General features: G+C 36.6%; 2 protein-coding genes across 2 annotated transcripts in view; one reads left to right on the top strand and one right to left on the bottom strand.

The window, feature by feature from the left end:
• LOC121870405 (modifier of protein aggregation 4-like) overlaps positions 1-4362 on the top strand; it is a 73020-nt gene extending 68658 nt beyond the window's left edge. Inside the window, exon 4 of the mRNA XM_042372242.1 lies at positions 3755-4362. Within this exon, the coding sequence (XP_042228176.1) occupies positions 3755-3862 (108 nt within the window). The 3' untranslated portion in view covers positions 3863-4362. The remainder of the gene's footprint in view (positions 1-3754) is intronic.
• Positions 4363-7275: 2913 nt separating this feature from the next.
• On the bottom strand, positions 7276-18120 carry LOC121870401 (mitochondrial tRNA-specific 2-thiouridylase 1-like; the record flags this gene model as incomplete). Its single annotated transcript, XM_042372234.1, is given in 3 exon segments — positions 7276-7735; positions 9234-9485; positions 18094-18120. Coding segments are annotated over 3 exon segments (474 nt in total), but the record flags the coding sequence as incomplete, so codon positions are not given.
• Between the last annotated feature and the right edge of the window lie 1219 nt (positions 18121-19339).

Genomic DNA, 19339 nt, shown 5'->3' with positions numbered 1-19339 from the left:
TGTAAAGGAGTATCTTGACCTTATGTACTGAAACACAAGGTATTGTTTGCCCATGGGTAATGTAGTAATAAGACTGGTTGCGTACTGTATAGGTGTAAACTGTCTGGGAGCCCCAGATGATCTAGTAGATTCTGTTTTATTATTTTGCCTTGTCCGTACCTCTTTATTTGCAATGCTTTTGGGTTAAGTGTGCAGGGGAAGTCAAACACTTGGTGTATATAAATAGGACTTTTTCTGAGAATATATTGTACAGAGTTACAAATAGGACGTCCATGCTGAATGCCACCCGCCATTCAAGTTTTTCCCACACTGCCAATCCATCACTTAAGTAATCCATGATCGGAAGCGACATGCTGAGACAATGACCTAATTAAGGTGATGTGAGGAGAGGTATGCAATTATTTCTGGCTGTCATAAGCAGAAGGAAGGAAGTCAAATCCTGACATTACAGTAAACTGATACATAGCATCTGTTTGAACAATATGTACACAAAGTAAAAAAAATAATAAAGTACAGCACAGATTATGTGCGAAACAATGACACCGCGGACGAGGGATAGAGTGGAATATGCGTGTTGTTCCTTTATTATGGTGGTAGTCTTGCTTTCCTTGCCTGAAGGCGTCCTCGCATATCTGTTGCTAACTACATATCCTGCCATACACAAGGTGATTCAGCAAAGAGTACATTAAATTGGAGGATGAAATCCTTGGGTAATTCTAAACCACAATGTCTCTATGGTAAAATGTCAGATTCTGCATATGCCCACGTGTTTGTGACAGGTGCGAGCAAATTAAACATAGTCCAGGCATTCTGGAACGCGTCAAACAACCAATGGTACGGCATGTGCAGGCCTGCATTGGGACAGAAGGGGGCAACTTTGAACAATTTCTTTAGGTTGTAACAAAGAGGGGTTACACTAAAGATCTGTGAATAAATGATTACAAAAACCTATGGGGTTTTCACTTCAAATTCACTCAAATTAATACATCTTAAATGTATTGTAACATGGAAACTATACAGAATCTGACATTTTATCACTAGTTGGATGACAATAACTACCCGTGATGTACAGTGGTTTGATCTTCAGACCAACAATAATCAAATTTTTCTGCAAATTTTTCTTCTTATTGTGGGCCTGTGGGGCAAAAATGTAATAATAATAATTCACAGTAAATAAAATTTATAATAAAAATACAATAAGTAAAAATTAAATAATAAACTAATTATAGTGTTAATAATTACAACAACAACACTAATAATAATAATAATAATGAACCATAAAGAAATACAAACTTGAAAAAAAAAATAAAAATCAATAGTGAGAAACAATATACAGTATGTATGTTGTGTTGTCAAAGTAAGAGAAACAATTGAGACCCTGCAGATCATCAACCTGGGACTTGGTCAAAATTTTTGTGATGCCATATGGCAGCAGGGTCTACCATTAGACAACACATCATGCTTCCAATATCTTCTCAGATGGTAGTACCTCCCTATTTGATAGCTGCCTACTACCTATTTGGGATGTTGCCACCTTCTTTGACTGAGCACACAGCCAGATGGCAAAATCACACCTTATTTAAGAAGGACTCCAACCATATTTCTATTCTAGCTAGAGGGTTACATCCAACGCCAACATGTAGAGGAAGGGTGAAAATAGTGATATCCATCAAAAAACACATTTTGGCCGGGGTGTCGCTTCACCCCCTTCTAATGCGGAGTGCCTCACATACAATACAGGTTAAAGAAATAATTTTCCTAAGGGTAAACACACAAAGGGAATATACATTTCTTTGTACACAAGTAAAAATGTACCCCCCTCCCCTGGTCAGCAAATGTTATTCGCAGATTTGGCGATTTGCTGCCATTTTGAGAACCTAACCCTAGCGAATTTGAAGGGGATGCTGTATTGTAATGATTTTTTCACTACTTTTATAATTTCATTACAAGTAACAATATGGTGGGTCGGCCACATAATTTATAGCCAAGGCCTTGGCTTGAACCGCCTCCATAGATACACGTTCACTTCTCACACATACACACCCGTGTTCTTCGTTTTCTTGTTTTATATTATATTTTCTTTATTTCTAAACCACATTAGAGTATTATAATTTTTTTTCAAAACTTTTAAAGTTTCATTACAAGTAACACTATATGAGGCAGCTGGGTTGGCGAGTCAGCCACGTAATTTATAGCCAAGGCCTTGGCTAGGACCGCCTCCATAGATACATGTTCACTTGTCACACACACTTATGCATCCATGTTCTTCATTTTTCATATTTTACAGTTAAATAGAGTAGAATAATTGGTGAAGCCAACAAAGTCCGTTTTCTGAGACATGCCGGGAGTCAGCAGGCTGACATGCCAGTCAGCTATGGCCTGCGAGATGGTAATGCATGTTGCCATTGTTACATATAATAAAATGATAAAAGTTGTGGAAGAATCATTTCAATTCTCTAATATGTATTCTGTGTGGGAGGTGATCGTAAGTGTGGAAGCAGTGGGCAGTTTGTCAATAGTGCATCTGGCGACTGCTGGTTAGGTCTATTTCAGTTTAAATGTGCATTACGCAACCACCTCTGGTGTAAGGTTACTTTATCCTCATTGCCACTGATTATCAAGTTGATTTCAGCAGAGAATATTTAGAAAAAAATAATTGATAGCATAAAAAGGGAAAATATTATACTATATAAGATGGTAATACAAGTTGCCATTGTTACATATTATGAAACTAAAAAAGTTGTGTAAAAATCATTTCAATACTTAGAAATAATGTAAAGTTGTGTAAAAATCATTTCAATACTTAGAAATAATGAAAAGTTGTGTAAAAATCATTTCAATACTTAGAAATAATGAAAATATAATATAAAACTATTAAATAAGAAATATGAAGAGCATGGGTGTGTAGTCTGTCTCTAAGATGCAGTGGAACTCCTGCGCCACCGTAGAGGACCCTCGCAGCCAGTAGTGGAAGTTGTCAGATGCATGTACATGACTTCCCTTGCTCCCCATGCAACCTGTAGTGCAGCCAGTGGAATGGCAAGGGTCGAAGAGTCGCTTTGTTTAAACCTGCAGTTTAAGGGTTTACTGTACGTAACAATCATCTCGGTAAAAACAGTTGTTTGACAAGCAGACTTGTGTCTGATTTTCAACCCAGAGTTTTCTGTTTCATATTTTTTATATTCTTGGTATAATAGTGTTTTACTAACTTTAGTTGTTGAAGTGCATTAATAACATTATATAACAGTTGGTTTTCTTTTTTTTTATATGGTCCTGATAAGCAGTGTTATCTCCAACTCCCTACCCCAGATTCGCATTTTCTGGGGGTCTGCCTCAATTGGTCAGGTGTATCGGGGTACTATTGTACTGTACTCCCTTGCAAATGCAGTCATCTTGAGCTTGTGATGCAGGCAAGCCAAATGGTGATATGGTGATACAGGATGGCCTGCCTTTGTCCTGTATCATCTACTGTCACTTGATTCCCCCTCCATAAAGGAGTGATTTTCCCTTTGTATACAGTACATGTACTGTACATACACCCTCTACATACTAGCCTACAGTAGGCATACACTGTCCACTGCTTTTCACTCTTATTGAATAGTACAGTGGGGTATATGAGACTAATAATTTTTTACTTCTTAGGAAGGATTAATGATGATAGTAGTGTACTGTTTATTAATACAGTATTGTAGTGTGTTGATTATGATATTAAAATGGTGGTTACTCTAACAATTTTTTTTTTTTTTTTTTACAGGACGGAAACAAGGGCATGACCCTTGAAGCTCGCAAGCAGAGAGATGCTGAAATGATGAGACTAAAGCAGCAAAAAGCAGAAACTAAGAGAGATGATGGTAAGAAGTAACTGCAAAGATTTGAAACATCTCTGCAAAACTACTTCTGATGGTGTGAATCCAATGACCATTTTTTTTTATATTTTTGACATGTAAGAAAATGTTATAGCAAGTTTTGAATAGTGTGCTACTTCGTTCAGCATTGGATAGGTTTCTCTTGCTATTCTTGTAAGGACTTCACTGTAGAGGAGGACTGACAGAACCAATCTTTGAAAATGATTGAAGTGAGAATTGGAGAAATTCTAAGAAATGAACTATACAGATTAAAGCCTTTAAGGTGGATATGGGTAGTTGTGCACCACATTATGGATTTTTTATATTACTTGTTTTCATTTACTACTAGTGATTGGATTATTCAGTATCTTACATCATGGTATTGAGTAATGGGAGTTTTGATTAATTTTGTTAATCCACCTTTGGCTTTCAGAATAATTGGTCATCTATTTTGAACTGGACATTAATTTTAAGGAATATTGTATTTTTATTTAGTAAAATAAATGTTTAATTGTAACTGTTTTGTCCCATGATTGTTAATCCTTTGAAGTGTTAATGCATTTGTTCCTCTTTTTGCTGTTTGCGCCATAAATATTATTGAGCAGGATTCGGAACTCCATTGTGCTTTACTATTATTATGAATTACTGGTAGGTTCAATTATTTGTTGAAATTAATATTTTAAAAATGTTACAATGGGCTGTTTTCAGAAATGCTAACATAATTGCACTGTTACTTATTAGCACACTAAGGAATATTAGCTCTCAGTTAATATAAGTGTGTGGTATGGGTCTGGATTTATTCTACATTTTTGCAATAAGCCTAGTTCAGATTTAATAGGTCCATTTTTTAATAAAGAAATGCAATTGTTGCACTTTTCTGAACAGCAATATAGAAAGCTAGAGATGCATGACAAGCTGTGCTACTGCATTTCAATATTAATGTAATACTACATGTTTGATAAAAAAAAAGTTCATGTTTGGTTTGTCATGCTAATTACTCAAAACAAATTACATTGGCACATAGAATGAAATTTAGCAATACTGTATTTGTCATTGGGTAAATTTGGTACTGATCAGTCATGTCCAAACTTCTCAAGTGTATTGGATGCCTTTCAGCATCAGGCAGTGTAGAATAACATCTATGGGAATTAGATATTAAGCCATTTCATTATTTACAGCATAAAAAGATGTTCACTGCCTTTTGTTGTTGCTCTCATTTCTTACATCAGTTTTCAAATAAAATAAATTTTTAGGGTTTGGGTGATGTTTAACATTATATGTGGATATTAAAGTGCAATCATAATTTGATTATGATTATAATTCATCTATATAGTATACAGTACTATAGTGCATTTTTTCTCAGCTGAGAAAAGACACCCCGCCCCCTCCTCAAAAGTTACAGCCGATTGGCTGTTGCAAACATGTCCGATTTTGTCCTGAAGTAATGATGTATTTCTTAATGAGTTTATTCATAACCCTATAATCGTTGGGATGACCGTTTCTAATGAGAAAGATATTTGGTTAAATTATATAAAGACTTTCATTCATTATTTCAAACCTAAGCACAGAGGAAGTTTATCAGAAGTATTACATGAATCAAATATGAAGTTGTTGGCAGTATATTATTTCAATGTGATTTTGATCTTTTAAAAAGTTTTTTGCAAAATTTAGTATTACTGATACGTAATTTGTCTTGGTATGCCTTATTGTGGGTAAAAATAAGTATACCCTGTACCGGTATATTAAATGCATCCTCCAAGTGCAAATTTGCTACCGTTGTTTAACAGCTAACTCATGTATAATACTTCTGATAAACTTCCTACGTGCTTATGTTTGAAATGATGAACGTATGTATCTTTTTTTAATTTAGCTAAATATATTTCTTTTCAGAAACGGTCATCCCAACAATTATGAATAAACTCGTTTAGAAATACATCATTGCTTCAGGACAAAATTGGACAGGTTTCCAACAGCCAATCAGCTGTAAGTTTTGAGGAGGGGGCAGGGCATCTTTTCAAAGCTGGGAAAAAATGCGCTATAGCATAGCTACAGTCCCAAATATACATTTGAGTATCCTACCCTTCTTATTTAATTACTTTTTTAAGTAAAATGATATACTAGGATGAGACCTTTTTATTGGAATCCTTCAGTTAACTTTACCACTGGGAATCACTTATGTTAAAATGGCTGGTTTTGAACAGTGTGGATACAGTACAGTACACTGTATATAATAAATCTGATACACAAGGAGGCAGTATAGTCAACACTACACTTTCACTTCTAACCTGGGTGGACTAAAGTGCCCTGGCCACGCCACACTTCTCTCCTCTGTAACATTAGGAATTTATATCCATGGTTCATCAATAAACTAAAGGGGGAAAGCTTGCACATAAGACAACTGAACAAAATGCTCATTGACAGCATCTCTGTGAAGATTCATATGTGAAATAAACTTCATAATCAAAGTTAAAAGGCACAATTTATTCACGTTTCAAATGTTTTACAGCCTTCTCATACTTGCGTGGGTTAGCACCTTAACCCACACAATGACAATAAAATGAAAAATTGAGCCAATGACCTACAGAGCTGTAAAGGAGATTTGACTATGAATGGGCACAAGAAAGGCTCAGATATTTTGAATTTTATGGTAAATCTATCATTCACTGTTGTTCAAGGTTAGACTAATCCATAAATATAGTACAGTGATCCCTCGGTTAACAAAATTTTGGTTAACGAATTACCTTCCATAAGAATCTTCAACTCGATTAACGAACAAAAATTCGGTTAACGAAATCGTGTCATGTTTTCGCCTGCTCACCAGCTGGAGTATTACTCAGCCAATACAGTAATCGGTTTTAGGGCTTAAATTTGTTACCATTTGAGTAAATATCAAGAAGGTTGTACTATTCAATAATTTTAAAAGTCTTGTATATTAAAAATATATTAAAATTATTAAAAATATATTAAAATTATTAAAATTTTTAGTCATTTAAACAATTATTTAACATCATTATTGAAGTACAGGGAACTAGTTTTTAGCACGCCAAACAGCCACTTGACTCGCTCAGAATGGCGTCAGTTTGTGTCTGCTCAGTGGAGGTAGCATCTTGCTTGAGACTCGAACATAAACTATTTTTACAGTACAATTATTGGTCATTCTGAAATTTATTTTACATATTGACAATATATAATGCAGTGCAGTGTTGATTTAAAAAAAATAATCTTGAATTACACCAAGTGAACTTAAGATTTTATGGGTGAAATGGCAGAATGAAGCATGGGGTGACTTCTCTTCCTTCTCCTCCACCCCCACTTCTAATTCCCATCATCATCAACCAGGAGCCTTCTACATGCACACCTCAAAGTAAGTGTACTTTCCGGCATTTATTTTTAGTTTGTATGTAATTTTCGGTGAGCTGGAACCAATTACCCAAAATCCCATTGAAACAATGGTTTCGGTTAACGAACGACCTTCTGGAATGAATTGTGTTCGTTAACCGTGGGACCACCGTACAGTACAGTTATAAGTATCGACAATATTTACTTTAACTTTGGCAATACTGTAATATTGGGTAATCAAACAATTTTCATTCAGATATTCCTTAGAAAAACACTACAGTGCCTGTACGTATTATGAATTTTACCCGTTTTTTGCACAACCAAGGATGTGTACCACATTAGTGTAAATGAATTCTTTAATCTTTTGTAGCTTCTTGCTTAGGGGCACGTTTACCTGGAATTCTTTCTTTGCCAGACGGAGGTGGCTGTCTCAACCTTTCCTTTAAAATACGAGTTCTACATTCACCTACATTTAGTGCGTACAGTGAAGGTCCAGGGCGTATAATTCGGGCAGACCCTATACACTCATCACCAATGTAGAAAACTGCATACTGTTTGAGGAAATAAAAATTCATTCATTAATGTTATTAACATTCAACATAACAGTACTTAATATCTATGCAAATACCAGAGGGTTAAGTGGAAGTGTCAGTTGCCAATCATGCTGATAGCAGTCTTTGCTGCTTTAACATATGCATTTCATAATCCATACTTATCATAGTCTAATGCAAATATCTAGCTGTCTCACAGTTACACTACGTAGACAAAACTAAAGAGCTATTGAGTAGATTATGTGGGATGACCTGAGCCCGGGGTATGTAAAGTCCAGTCAAGTTAGTTCACGAGCATAAAGAGCCTTCAGAAGAATTACATATAATTTTATTAGAGACAATGCAATTAAACATATATGAGTACAGGTTCTATAGTGCATTTTTTCTCAGCTGAGAAAAAATGCCCCGCCCCCATCTCAAAACTTACAGCTGATTGGCTGTTGCAAACCTGTCCGATTTTGTCCTGAGTAATGATGTATTTCTAAATGGGTTTATTCATAATCGTTGGGATGACCGTTTCTGACAAGAAATATATTTAGCTAAATTAAAAAAGATACATACGTTCATTATTTCAAACATAAGCATGTAGGAAGTTTATCAGAAGTATGATACATGAGTTAACTGTTAAACTCTGGTAGCAAATTCACGCTTTTGGAGGATGCATTTAATATACCGGTACAGGGTATACTTATTTTTACCCACAATACGGCATACTAAGACAAATTACGTATCAGTAATACTACATTTTGCAAAATAACATTTTAAAAGATCAAATTCACATTGAAATATTATACGACCGTTAGCAGGTGGGAAATATGACTGCGAACTACAGTACTTTATATTTTTCCCGCCTCTGCTAACGGTTGTGTAATAGAGTATTTCAATGTGAATCTGATCTTTTCAAATGTTGTTTTTGCATAATGTAGTATTACTGATACGTAATTTGTCTTAGTATGCATTACTGTGGGTAAAAATAAGTATATATTAAATGCATCCTTCGAAAGCGTGAATTTGCTACCAGAGTTTAACAGTTAATTCATGTATAATACTTCTGATAAACTTCCTACGTGCATATGTTTGAAATAATGAATGGATGTCTTTATATAACTTAGCCAAATATCTTTTTCGTTAGAAACGGTCATCCCAATGATTATGAATAAACTCGTTAAGAAATTCATCATTACTTCAGGACAAAATCGGACATGTTTGCAACAGCCAATCAGCTGTAACTTTTGAGGAGGGGGCGGGGCATCTTTTCTCAGCTGAGAAAAAATGCACTATAGTTACATATATTACTGGTTTTATGGAATACTTCCAAGAAAGCAACAAAGATAATTGATTAACTAGTAAACTTTTAAAATTAACTTTATTATAATCAAAATAAGTGGAATGAGTTGGTATTATTTCCCAAATTAAATTTTCTTGTCAAATTTTTAAAGTTAATATCCCAACCCTATGTCTTATTTCTGTACTTTGTATAAATTCCAAGGAAACGTACCTGTCCTGGTGTGATTGCACGGAGAGGAGTTGCTAAGCTCACCACCATGTTATTTTGTGTTGGGGAATGGTGCCATGGATTATGAGTGTGTGTAGTTATAACACAAGGGACCAGAGATGCTGTATTCTGGAATCGAAACTGACATTCTAGTTGGCCTTTTGTAAAAAGTTGTGATGCTGGACTGTGTATCCAGTAGATTGGTTCAGTAAACATTGTTGAGGTGAAGAGTGCAGGATGATGAGTGCCAGAAGCCTGAAAAATAAGGTATTCATGTTTAAGTCAGAAAACAATTGTAGACTATCCAACTGACAGCTGCAGAAGCTGATGAATTGAAGTATGGTACGTGGCTTTTTTTTTTGCAAGCAACAAATATTAATTTCCTCCTATTAGTTATGTCTTTCTTGAGAGATTAAAAAAAACTACAATATGGGAGAAATTTCAGGAAATCCTAACCTCTGACTTTGGTGATTGAAAATTATATTGACAAGATATCAAATATGGAATGAATAATGTAACAGTAGAATTTTTTTTTTTTTTTTTTACGGGGAATAGCCCACTCGGGCACAGGTCATCGACTCTCAGCAGGGCTTAGGAGGCGGAAAAATAATTAAAAAGAAATTAAAAATAGAAAAGAAAAAGATTACCGGGTATATTAATCTACATAACGAATATGCCGGAAAACCAGCTTTTTGAAGTGAGACAATTTGTATGAGTATGGAAACACAGAAGAAGGCAGAGCATTCCACAATTTGGCTAAGTGAGGTAAGAAGGATTTACTATAATGGGTTACTCTAGTGTGACCGACATCCACAGAGAAACAGTGGGCACCGCAGGCAAGACGAGTGTTATGAGCCCACGGCCTTACCGGCGGTACACAGGATGCCAAATTCACCAAACATTGCCCGTTAAAGTACCTGTAAAAGAGAGAGAGTGAGGCAACATTGCGGCAAAGAGAAAGGGAAGAAAGATTATCAACTAAAGGAGGAGAGTTAATCAGACAAAATGCCTTTGATTCCACCCTATCTAACAGTTGGACAGAAGAGCCACCCCAGATATGAGAGCAGTACTCCAAGTTAAGACGAATGAATCCCTTAAACAGAACGTCGATATAACACGAGATACGTTCCAAGAGAGGTCGCTTTCAACGGAATTCGCACTAAATCAAAACGTTGTTTCAATAGAATAATTTAGTTTGAGAGTCAACCCAGATGCACCTCAGCCCATCTCTTAGAATAAACAAAACATTGTTTTTTGTAGTATTATGTTAAAACAAACACTCATAAATCAACACAGCTAAAATTAAGGGATGCAAAATGGTCTGTTTACTGGCTGGGAAGATGGGGGGAGGGAGGGAGGTGAGGTGATATGTTTGACAGTTGATGCCAAGGTGCTTATTTATTTATCTGTCCTTAAGAGTGACTAAGTTTTTCTCTTATAAAATGTCACTGAACTGACCTGGTAAAATATAATTAACAATGCTGGAATTCTTATAACATAGTGATTAGTTTGAATATAAACATGCTATAGTTTGCATTAGACATACAAATTTTAGTTCTAACTAATTTTATTAAAGGGCTAAAAAAAATTTCTCTTGTGCAAAATATATGACATTTATATTCAAATTATTCGCTGTCTTGCAAGGATTCTAGCAATGCAAATTATATTCTCCTAACTTTAGTCTGTGATATTATATAAGATAAAAACTGTAAGCCCATAACTACTCAACCCTGGCTGGGAAGTATTTATTTGTTTATTTATGTTCTTTAGATTGAGTTTTTGTTTAATGTTTATAAAATGTCACAGAAGTGACCAGGGAGAACATAATTTACATTGCTGGAATTCTTATAAGAGAGTGGTTAATTTCAATATAAACATGCTATAGTTTGCACTAGAAAAATTTTTTAGTAATCATTTAGTACAGTACATTATTTTGAGTACATGTACAGTACAGCTTTGCCCTTAGGACAGTGTAGCGTGCCCAGAGAAACATTAGGAGCGAATTTTAAAATATGATGCGCCAGCTAGACTCACGCAAAATAGGAAAGATTCACTTTAAATTAAAATATTGTCCTTAATTGTGGGTGTCACTTTAAATCAATAATCTTAAATTGAATCGCTTTAAATCGACGTTCTACTGTATACTTGAAGCAACTGCTCAGGCGTGAAGTAGCTACAGTATTTGTACAGCATTCCCAGCTTTCGGGAGGCAACTTTAGCAATGTTGAGGTGGTGTGGCTTTCATGACATATTAGAGGAAATGGTGAGGCCTAGCATATCTATTTTAGAATTTGGCAGAATGATTGCATCCTGAAATGTGATTGGTGGGAGATCATCTAATTTGGAAAGTGTAATTGGTAAATACTGAGTTTTATTACTATTGAATTTAACCAAGTTTCTACCTTCCCATTCGGAGATGCTGCACAGATCCGCATTGATAGATATAATGATATCAGCTCTAGAAACAGATCTAGTTGAGAATTAGGGGGAAGGGAAAAAAGTGAAGAGTAGAATTATCAGTGTAAGAATGGATAGAATTAGTCTTAGTGTGAAGTAAATCATTGATAAAAAGAAGGAAGAGAGTAGGTGACGGAACAGAACCCTGTGGGACACCACTATTGTTAGAGAAAGAGCGAGAGATCGATCCCTCGACAACAACTGCCATGGATTGGTTCTCAAGGAAGCTAGAAATTAGAGAACAAATTGGGGGAGAGAAACCATAAGAGGGAAGTTTAGAAAGCAAATGCTTTGGAGATGTCGAGGGCCACGATGAAAGTTTCCCCATAATCCCTAAGAGAGGATGACCAAAGATGGGTGCAGTAGGAGAGATCACCAGTAGATTTTGCCTGGTGAAAGCCATACTGGTGATACAAAAAAAGAGAATGGCATTCAAGGTGACGGAGAAAATGAGAGTTCAAGATATCGAAAATCTTAGAGGGATGAAGTTGGGCAATGGGGAGATAGAGGAATTGGAATGGTCACCCTTCTTTTGGATGGGCTGAACTGAGGCATGCTTCCAAGAAGAAGGAAAAGTTTGGGTTTTGAGACAAAGGCAAAAGAGGCGAGCAAGCACAGGGGCCAGAACTTCAACACACTCTCTCAGAACACGAGGGGGTATTCCGTCCGGGCCATGCGCCTTACTCACATCCAACCTGGATAACACACCGGCAACCCTACGAGTGGAGATTATAGGAATTATTGGAATCGTCTAAGGTGGAGTTAATTGAGAATAAGGTGCCAAAGAGATTGGCTTTATCAGGGGGAGAGTTGGCTATAGAGGTATCAGGTCAGAAGAGAGCAGGAAAAGAGGGAGTGCAGAAATTATTACAGATGTTTTTGGTGAAGGACCAGAAGGATTTACTTGAAGAAGAGTCAGTCAGGACAGCGGTCTTTCTTTTAAAGAAATTCTGCTGGCCCAACAAAGAATAGCCTTTCAACAATTCCTAGAAGTAATGAAAGAGGAGTGCGTAATAAGAGGAGATAGTTACATAACTTGATATGCCCTATCTCTCTCCCTGCATGCAAGAGAACAGGAGCGATCAAACCATGATTGTAAAGTGAAAGTTTTGGTAGAAGATGGGATAAATGCACTCATACCACCCTGTATTACCCCAGCAATACTGTCAGCACATACCGAGGCGTCCTGAGTGGTAAAGCAACATTCATCCCAAGGAAGGTTGGAGAGGAATTCTCGCAAGGATTGCCAGTTTGTCCTCCGATAGTGCCATAGTTGACGTTTAGAGGTGGGGCGGGGGAGTTGGTCATGCCCAGTTTGATTTAATAGAAATAGGATTGTGATCAGAAGACCCTAAGGGGCAGAAATTGAGTATGAATAGTGTGAGGGGGTTAGAGGTAAAACAAATATCAAGACTGCTAATAAGTTGACCATGTCGATCAGGAACGTGTGTAGGGTGCTTAATTATTTGTTCCAGATCATTAAGTAAGGAAAAAGAGAGTGCCTCGGCTCCACCTGGGTCATCCCTTGCAGAGCCAAGCCCCACTCTGTGATGTACATTGAAATTCCCTGGGTAGAGGATCTCGGAGTTGGGGTGTGTGGATAGCAACGACTCGTGGCGAGAAGCGAGATAAGTATTCAAAGAATTCTAAATAGTTGGTAGAGTTGGGAGAACAGTATAGGAAACAAAGGAAAATAGTCACAGTTGTTAAGAGATATTTTGAGCCAGATGACATCGTAAAGGGAAGATTCAAGATCCATGAGTCGAGCTATAGGTGTACGTGTGTTGCAGTAGGCACATACACCTCCCTTAGACCGGAAAGAGGTATAAAGGTTGTAGTTGGAGACTTAAAAAGGTTTGGGTGAAGCTACTTTGGTCAGTTGAAGTTCAGATAGTAGTAAGAGGTTAACAGATGGTGCTCCACACAAGGAAAATTGGATCTCAGGCCGCGAATGTTTGAAAAATGAAGTGTGAAAAAAGTCGATCCTCCAGAAACCGCGGTGACGTCAGTTCAGGCACCAGTAGTTTGATGTTGATCAGGTCGGCCCTGGGGTCTACAACCTTCCCGACCAGTGGGACCCGTCCGAGAAGACCCCCGCTTCAATACAGGGTATTATTGTCAACTGACATCAAAGAATAAAAGAATACAGTCAACCCTCACTTTACGCGGTCCAACATTCCGGGTTTCCACGTTTACGCGGTGCCCTGCCAGAACCCAGGACGCGGGAGACGTATAATTTTTTTATTTAGCTCATAAAATTCATACAAATTACCCGGCCAGAATATAATTTACACTGCTGGAATTCTTACAATTTGATGATCATTTTGAATATAAACATCATAGATTTTGCATTAGACATACAAATTTTAGATATACAGTTGTACCCCACTTAACGCGGTCAATAGAACCCAGAGGGTCCCGTGTTAAGTGAAATCCGCGTTAAGTGAACAACAGAACATATGGGATTAATTCCAATAGAAACCGGCCCGACCCCCAAACTCCACTTTTTGAAGGCACATACCTATGTTGTAGTAAAAATAACATCTTAATTTTATGATGGTACATGCACACAATTAATACTTAAGAGAAATACAGTCGCCAAGTAAATGTCCATTCAAATAATGGACTCAACTCCCTCCCCCTCTCACACTACACTCGCTGGCTCTTCCCTCTCAGAGAAATTTTTGGGGGAAAACCACTAAATTTTAATAAATAATACCTCAAACTAAAGTTAGGGTAATACAATTGACATTGCTGGATTCCTTGTAAGACCAGGAATATTTTGAATATAAATGTCATATTTTGCACAAAAGATAACAGTTACCTAGAGAAAAATTTTTATCTAAAATTTGTATGTTTAATGAAAAATATATGATGTTTATATTCAAAATGATCACCAAATTATAAGAATTCCAGCAATGTAAATTATATTCTGACCGGGTAATTTGTATGAATTTTATGAGCGAAAACAAATATCTTCAGTTAATAAAAAAAAAAATAATCTTCACAACACTATCTGTCAATCAAAGTACCACACCTTGCCTCCCCCCCTCTTCCAACCGCGCGGTCAGTCCCAACCCTCCCCCCCACCCCCCACCAATCCTCCCTTCCAGGGTTTTTAACATTTAGTATTAAATAATACCTCAGATTAAAGTTAGGATAATATAATTGACATTGCTGGATTCCTTGTAAGACCAGGAATATTTTGAATATAAATGTCATATATTTTGCACAAAAGATAACATAGTTAATTTGAGAAAAATTTTTATCTAAAATTTGTATGTCTAATGCAAAAATATGATGTTTATATTCAAAATGATCATCAAATTATAAGAATTCCAGCAATGTAAATTATATTCAGACCGGATAATTTGTATGAATTTTATGAGCTAAAATAAATATCTTCAGTTAAAAAAAAAATAATTCTTCACTGGGTAACAGATGGTCGGTCGGTCCCTCCCTCCCCCCCACCCCCACCAACCGTCCCAAGGAGATGTGTGGGATAACCACTAAATTTTAATAAATAAAACCTCAAACTAAAGTTAGGATAATATAATTGACATTGCTGGATTCCTTGTAAGACCAGGAATATTTTGAATATAAATGTCATATATTTTGCACAAAAGATAACATAGTTAATTTGAGAAAAATTTTTATCAAAAATTTGTATGTCTAATGCAAAAATATGATGTTTATATTCAAAATGATCACCAAATTATAAGAATTCCAGCAATGTAAATTATATTCTGGCCGGGTAATTTGTATGAATTTTATGAGCTAAAACAGGCAGTCAGGCAGGGTGGCGGGTGGGGCAAATCTAAAAATAGCGTCTCGAGCCGGACACTCACCGCGTATATGTGGAAAAAATCCGTGTTAAGTGAAAGTTCAGCTCTGGCGAGGCACCGCGTATATGATAAAACGCGTTAAGTGAAACCGCGTTAGGCGGGGTAATACTGTAATGTTTATTCTGAGTAAATATGTTATCTTTTGTGCAAAATATATGACATTTATATTCAAAACATTCTTGGTCTTACAAGGAATCCAGCAATGTCAATTATATTATCCTAACTTTAGTCTGATTTATTATTTATTACTAAAAAGGTAAATAGTCTTGTTTTTCACACATTTATCTGGTAGGGAGGGTTGGTGGGGGGTGGGTGGGTAGGAGGGACCAAAATCGATGGTGTGAAGAATATTTTTTTATTAACTGAAGATATTTGTTTTAGCTCATAAAATTATACCAAATTACCCGCCAGAATATAATTTACATTGGTGGAATTCTTACAATTTGATGATCATTTTGAATATAAACATCATAGATTTTGCATTAGACATACAAATTTTAGATATAATGTTTACCTAGTAAATATTATTTTTGTGCAAAATATATGACATTTATATTCAAAATATTCCTGGTCTTACAAGGAATCCAGCAATGTCAATTATATTATCCTAACTTTAGTTTGAGGTATTATTTATTACTATACCAAAATCTAGTGGTTTTCCCAAAAATTTCAGAAAGGGAAGATGGTGGTATAAAGAGGGAGGGGAGTTGAGTCCATTATTTGAATGGACATTAACTTGGCAACTGTATTTCATTTTAAGTATTAATTGTGTGCATGTACCATCATAAAATTAAGATGTTATTTTTACTAGAACATAGGTATTGTGTTGGAAAGTGAGTTTGGGGGTCAGCTGGTCTCTATTTCATTTAATCCCATATGTTATGTTATTCACTTTTACTTTCTCACTTTCCGCGGTACCGGTTACATTAACCTCGTAAAGTGAGGGTTGACTGTAGAAAGAATACAGCAGATCAAGAGTGAGTACGGTTATACATGTTGTGTTGTCAATAGTAAGAGAGACAATATGACCCCTGCAATTGTGTGTGTAATGTGGCAAAAAGACAGATCAGCAACCTGGGACTTGGTCACAATTTTTGTGATACCAAATGGTAGCAGGGTCACATTATACTTCCAATATCTTCCCAGGTGGTAGTACCTTTCTGTTTAGTAGCTGCCTACTACCGACTGACATTGGTTGTCCTTTCAAGTATAAAATATTTATATGATGTTATTCAAACCACCCACTACTTTCTTTCCCTCTTCTACTCTTATTGTTCCATTTGCTGATGAAGCCACTAACAAATACCTGAAAATCATTACTTCCTCCATTCAGACTATCATTCATTTCTTCTTGTCTCTCTTCTCTTACATACTTTTCTGACTTGATGTTTCTGCCAGGTAATAATGGAAAGGTACTAAGGTTCCCTTGACTCTTTTGACTGGGAACCCTCAGGTCTGATCACCCTTCCTCACTCCCTTAATGAGGGGGCTGATGCGGGTTACCTTTCTCCCTGGAAGAAGGCTACTTTGAGCTGGTGTATAACCAATAAATGACTACCACACCATAGTGCTGGATCAAGTCTGGCCACAAGTGCATGACACAGAAGACATTTTATACAGTTCCTTCATTGTTCTTTGTAACTTGTTTCATCATATAATGGTGGCCCTTCTGTAATTGAGGATGCCGGCCCAAGGGCCACCTAGGCGTGAATTTGTTTAAGGTATAGAAGCTGTCGCCAACACAACAACCACACCCTAAGTTAACAAGTTGCATGACCCAGTGTTAAGGAATAGTCGAGAAGACCGGACAACTCGCCAACTGCACTGGCTAACCATTACCCCGGGACATGATCCTAAATTGATTAACATCCAGGTTCCCAATTACTGCTGGGTTGACAGGCAGCATGCATAAGAAGCAACTAAGAACATAAAAAAAGTTTTCTTTATGGACAATATGACAACAGTGACCCTTATGTACAGGGGATTCTCTGAATCATTTGGGAGGCCTTGGCTCCTGAGTGCACAGCAGGGAAAGTTTTAATGTAAGGTCCATTCCTTTGCCTATTCAAACTTATGAGCAATTTTCAGAGTTTTGATCTGTATAGTGAGTAGATTTCCTTTCTATATAACTGCCAGGCATGTAGATACAACTCTGAATGCGCAAGCAAATGTTTTAGCTGGAGATCGGCTTTATTCTCTGAATGAGTTGGAATGAAATTTTGTAAGGAATGGAAACAAATGCTGTACTGTAACTTACTCTTGACCTTAGACAGTCAATGGGTTAAGCTGTCAGCTGGAAAAAACTGGTAGTCCCTTTAACCATTCTTTTTAACTGATTTGTAAATTATTGCAAACTTTACCAGTGGGGTAACCTTCAATGACCACTGACCATGACTTCTGTCCTATGTTCACCTAAAAGTGCAGTCATCAAGAATGCCATGTATAAAATTTCAACAAAATCACAGCATGCCTTCTCCAACAAAGTGCTGTTCATTGTTACCAGTGAATACAAGTATGATTGCCTCCCTAAACCTTGTAAAATCACTTAAGTAAAAACTCACCACATATATATTGTTGGCTTCTGGATGCTTTCACAAAGTATGGCTGAGGAAAGCAGAGATTACATCTTTGACCAATAGTCCACTGGTGAATGCCCTGATGAGTACCGACTTCTTCTCTGGTGTCAATGTCAATAAAACTTCCTGGATTCTCCTCAATGTATGAGCACCCAAAAAAATTAAAAGGTAACTCAGCACAATAAGGAAAGAATATCTTAAATGTACAGTGAAACCTCTATTTAACAGACCATATGAAGAAGAAAATCCGTTATATCGAGATTCAGTTTGAGGTGAAAAACCCATCTAACGAACTACAGTATATTCCCAATTTGACGAAATCCGATAGAACTAACTCGATTTAGAGGAAGGACTTTTTCCGTTATTTTTCGCTTGATTAGTGAACTAGTTGCGGAATCGAGATTAATTCCTTTAATAAGCTCACATCTCGGGAAACACTGGACACATGATACAGTAAAACCTACCTCAGCCTACGGCGTATGTACTAAATTTATAAAAACGAGAAATAATTATGTAAAAAACACCATGTAAGATGCATCCCCCATTTCAGCAGGGAGTATGTAGGAGACTTACCATTAACATATACAGTACTTGATAAACCCACACAGGAAAAGGGAAACACTGGAGCACCTTAGCTTTCATCTTCATTCAAGACATCTTCAGAGGCAACTGAATTTACAAGCAGAGAGAGGCTTATATATACAATAGGTGACCTAACATAACATCAGGTCAGGTCAATAACATGGTATTCACTAATCCACACACTACCACCACTGCAAATGAGAGAAGAGCTTATAAAAAAATATGGGTCAGATCAAAAACATGAGACCCATTAACCATCTACACTACATTCACCTCAAATGCTTTCTAATTATATTTAACCTCAGGCCAGTTATTATTCATTCATTAATACCACAACATCTAAGAGTTTAAAGTCTTTTGTGAGGCACTGAGTTGGAGAAGGGGAGGAAGGGAGGTTGGCACTGCCCATTTCATCAACGATTTTATTTACAAGTACAGTATTTAGTATCATATTCTTGTAGGATCAGCCTCTTATAGTGTATGATTTATCATTGATACTGTAAAAATTTTAAACACCATAGAAAAAAAAGACAATATAATTTGTAATTTGACATCAAAATTACATGACAAGCCGAGCAATAAGGAAATTTTTTCATCCAGACCTCTCCACCGGGAGGAGGGTGGGTAGCCCAAGAGTTTACACACACGT

The sequence above is a fragment of the Homarus americanus genome, unplaced genomic scaffold, assembly GCF_018991925.1.
Source record: "Homarus americanus isolate GMGI-L3 unplaced genomic scaffold, GMGI_Hamer_2.0 scaffold40856, whole genome shotgun sequence".
NCBI lineage: Eukaryota > Metazoa > Arthropoda > Malacostraca > Decapoda > Nephropidae > Homarus > Homarus americanus.
This window is presented reverse-complemented; position numbering and strand designations above follow the sequence as displayed.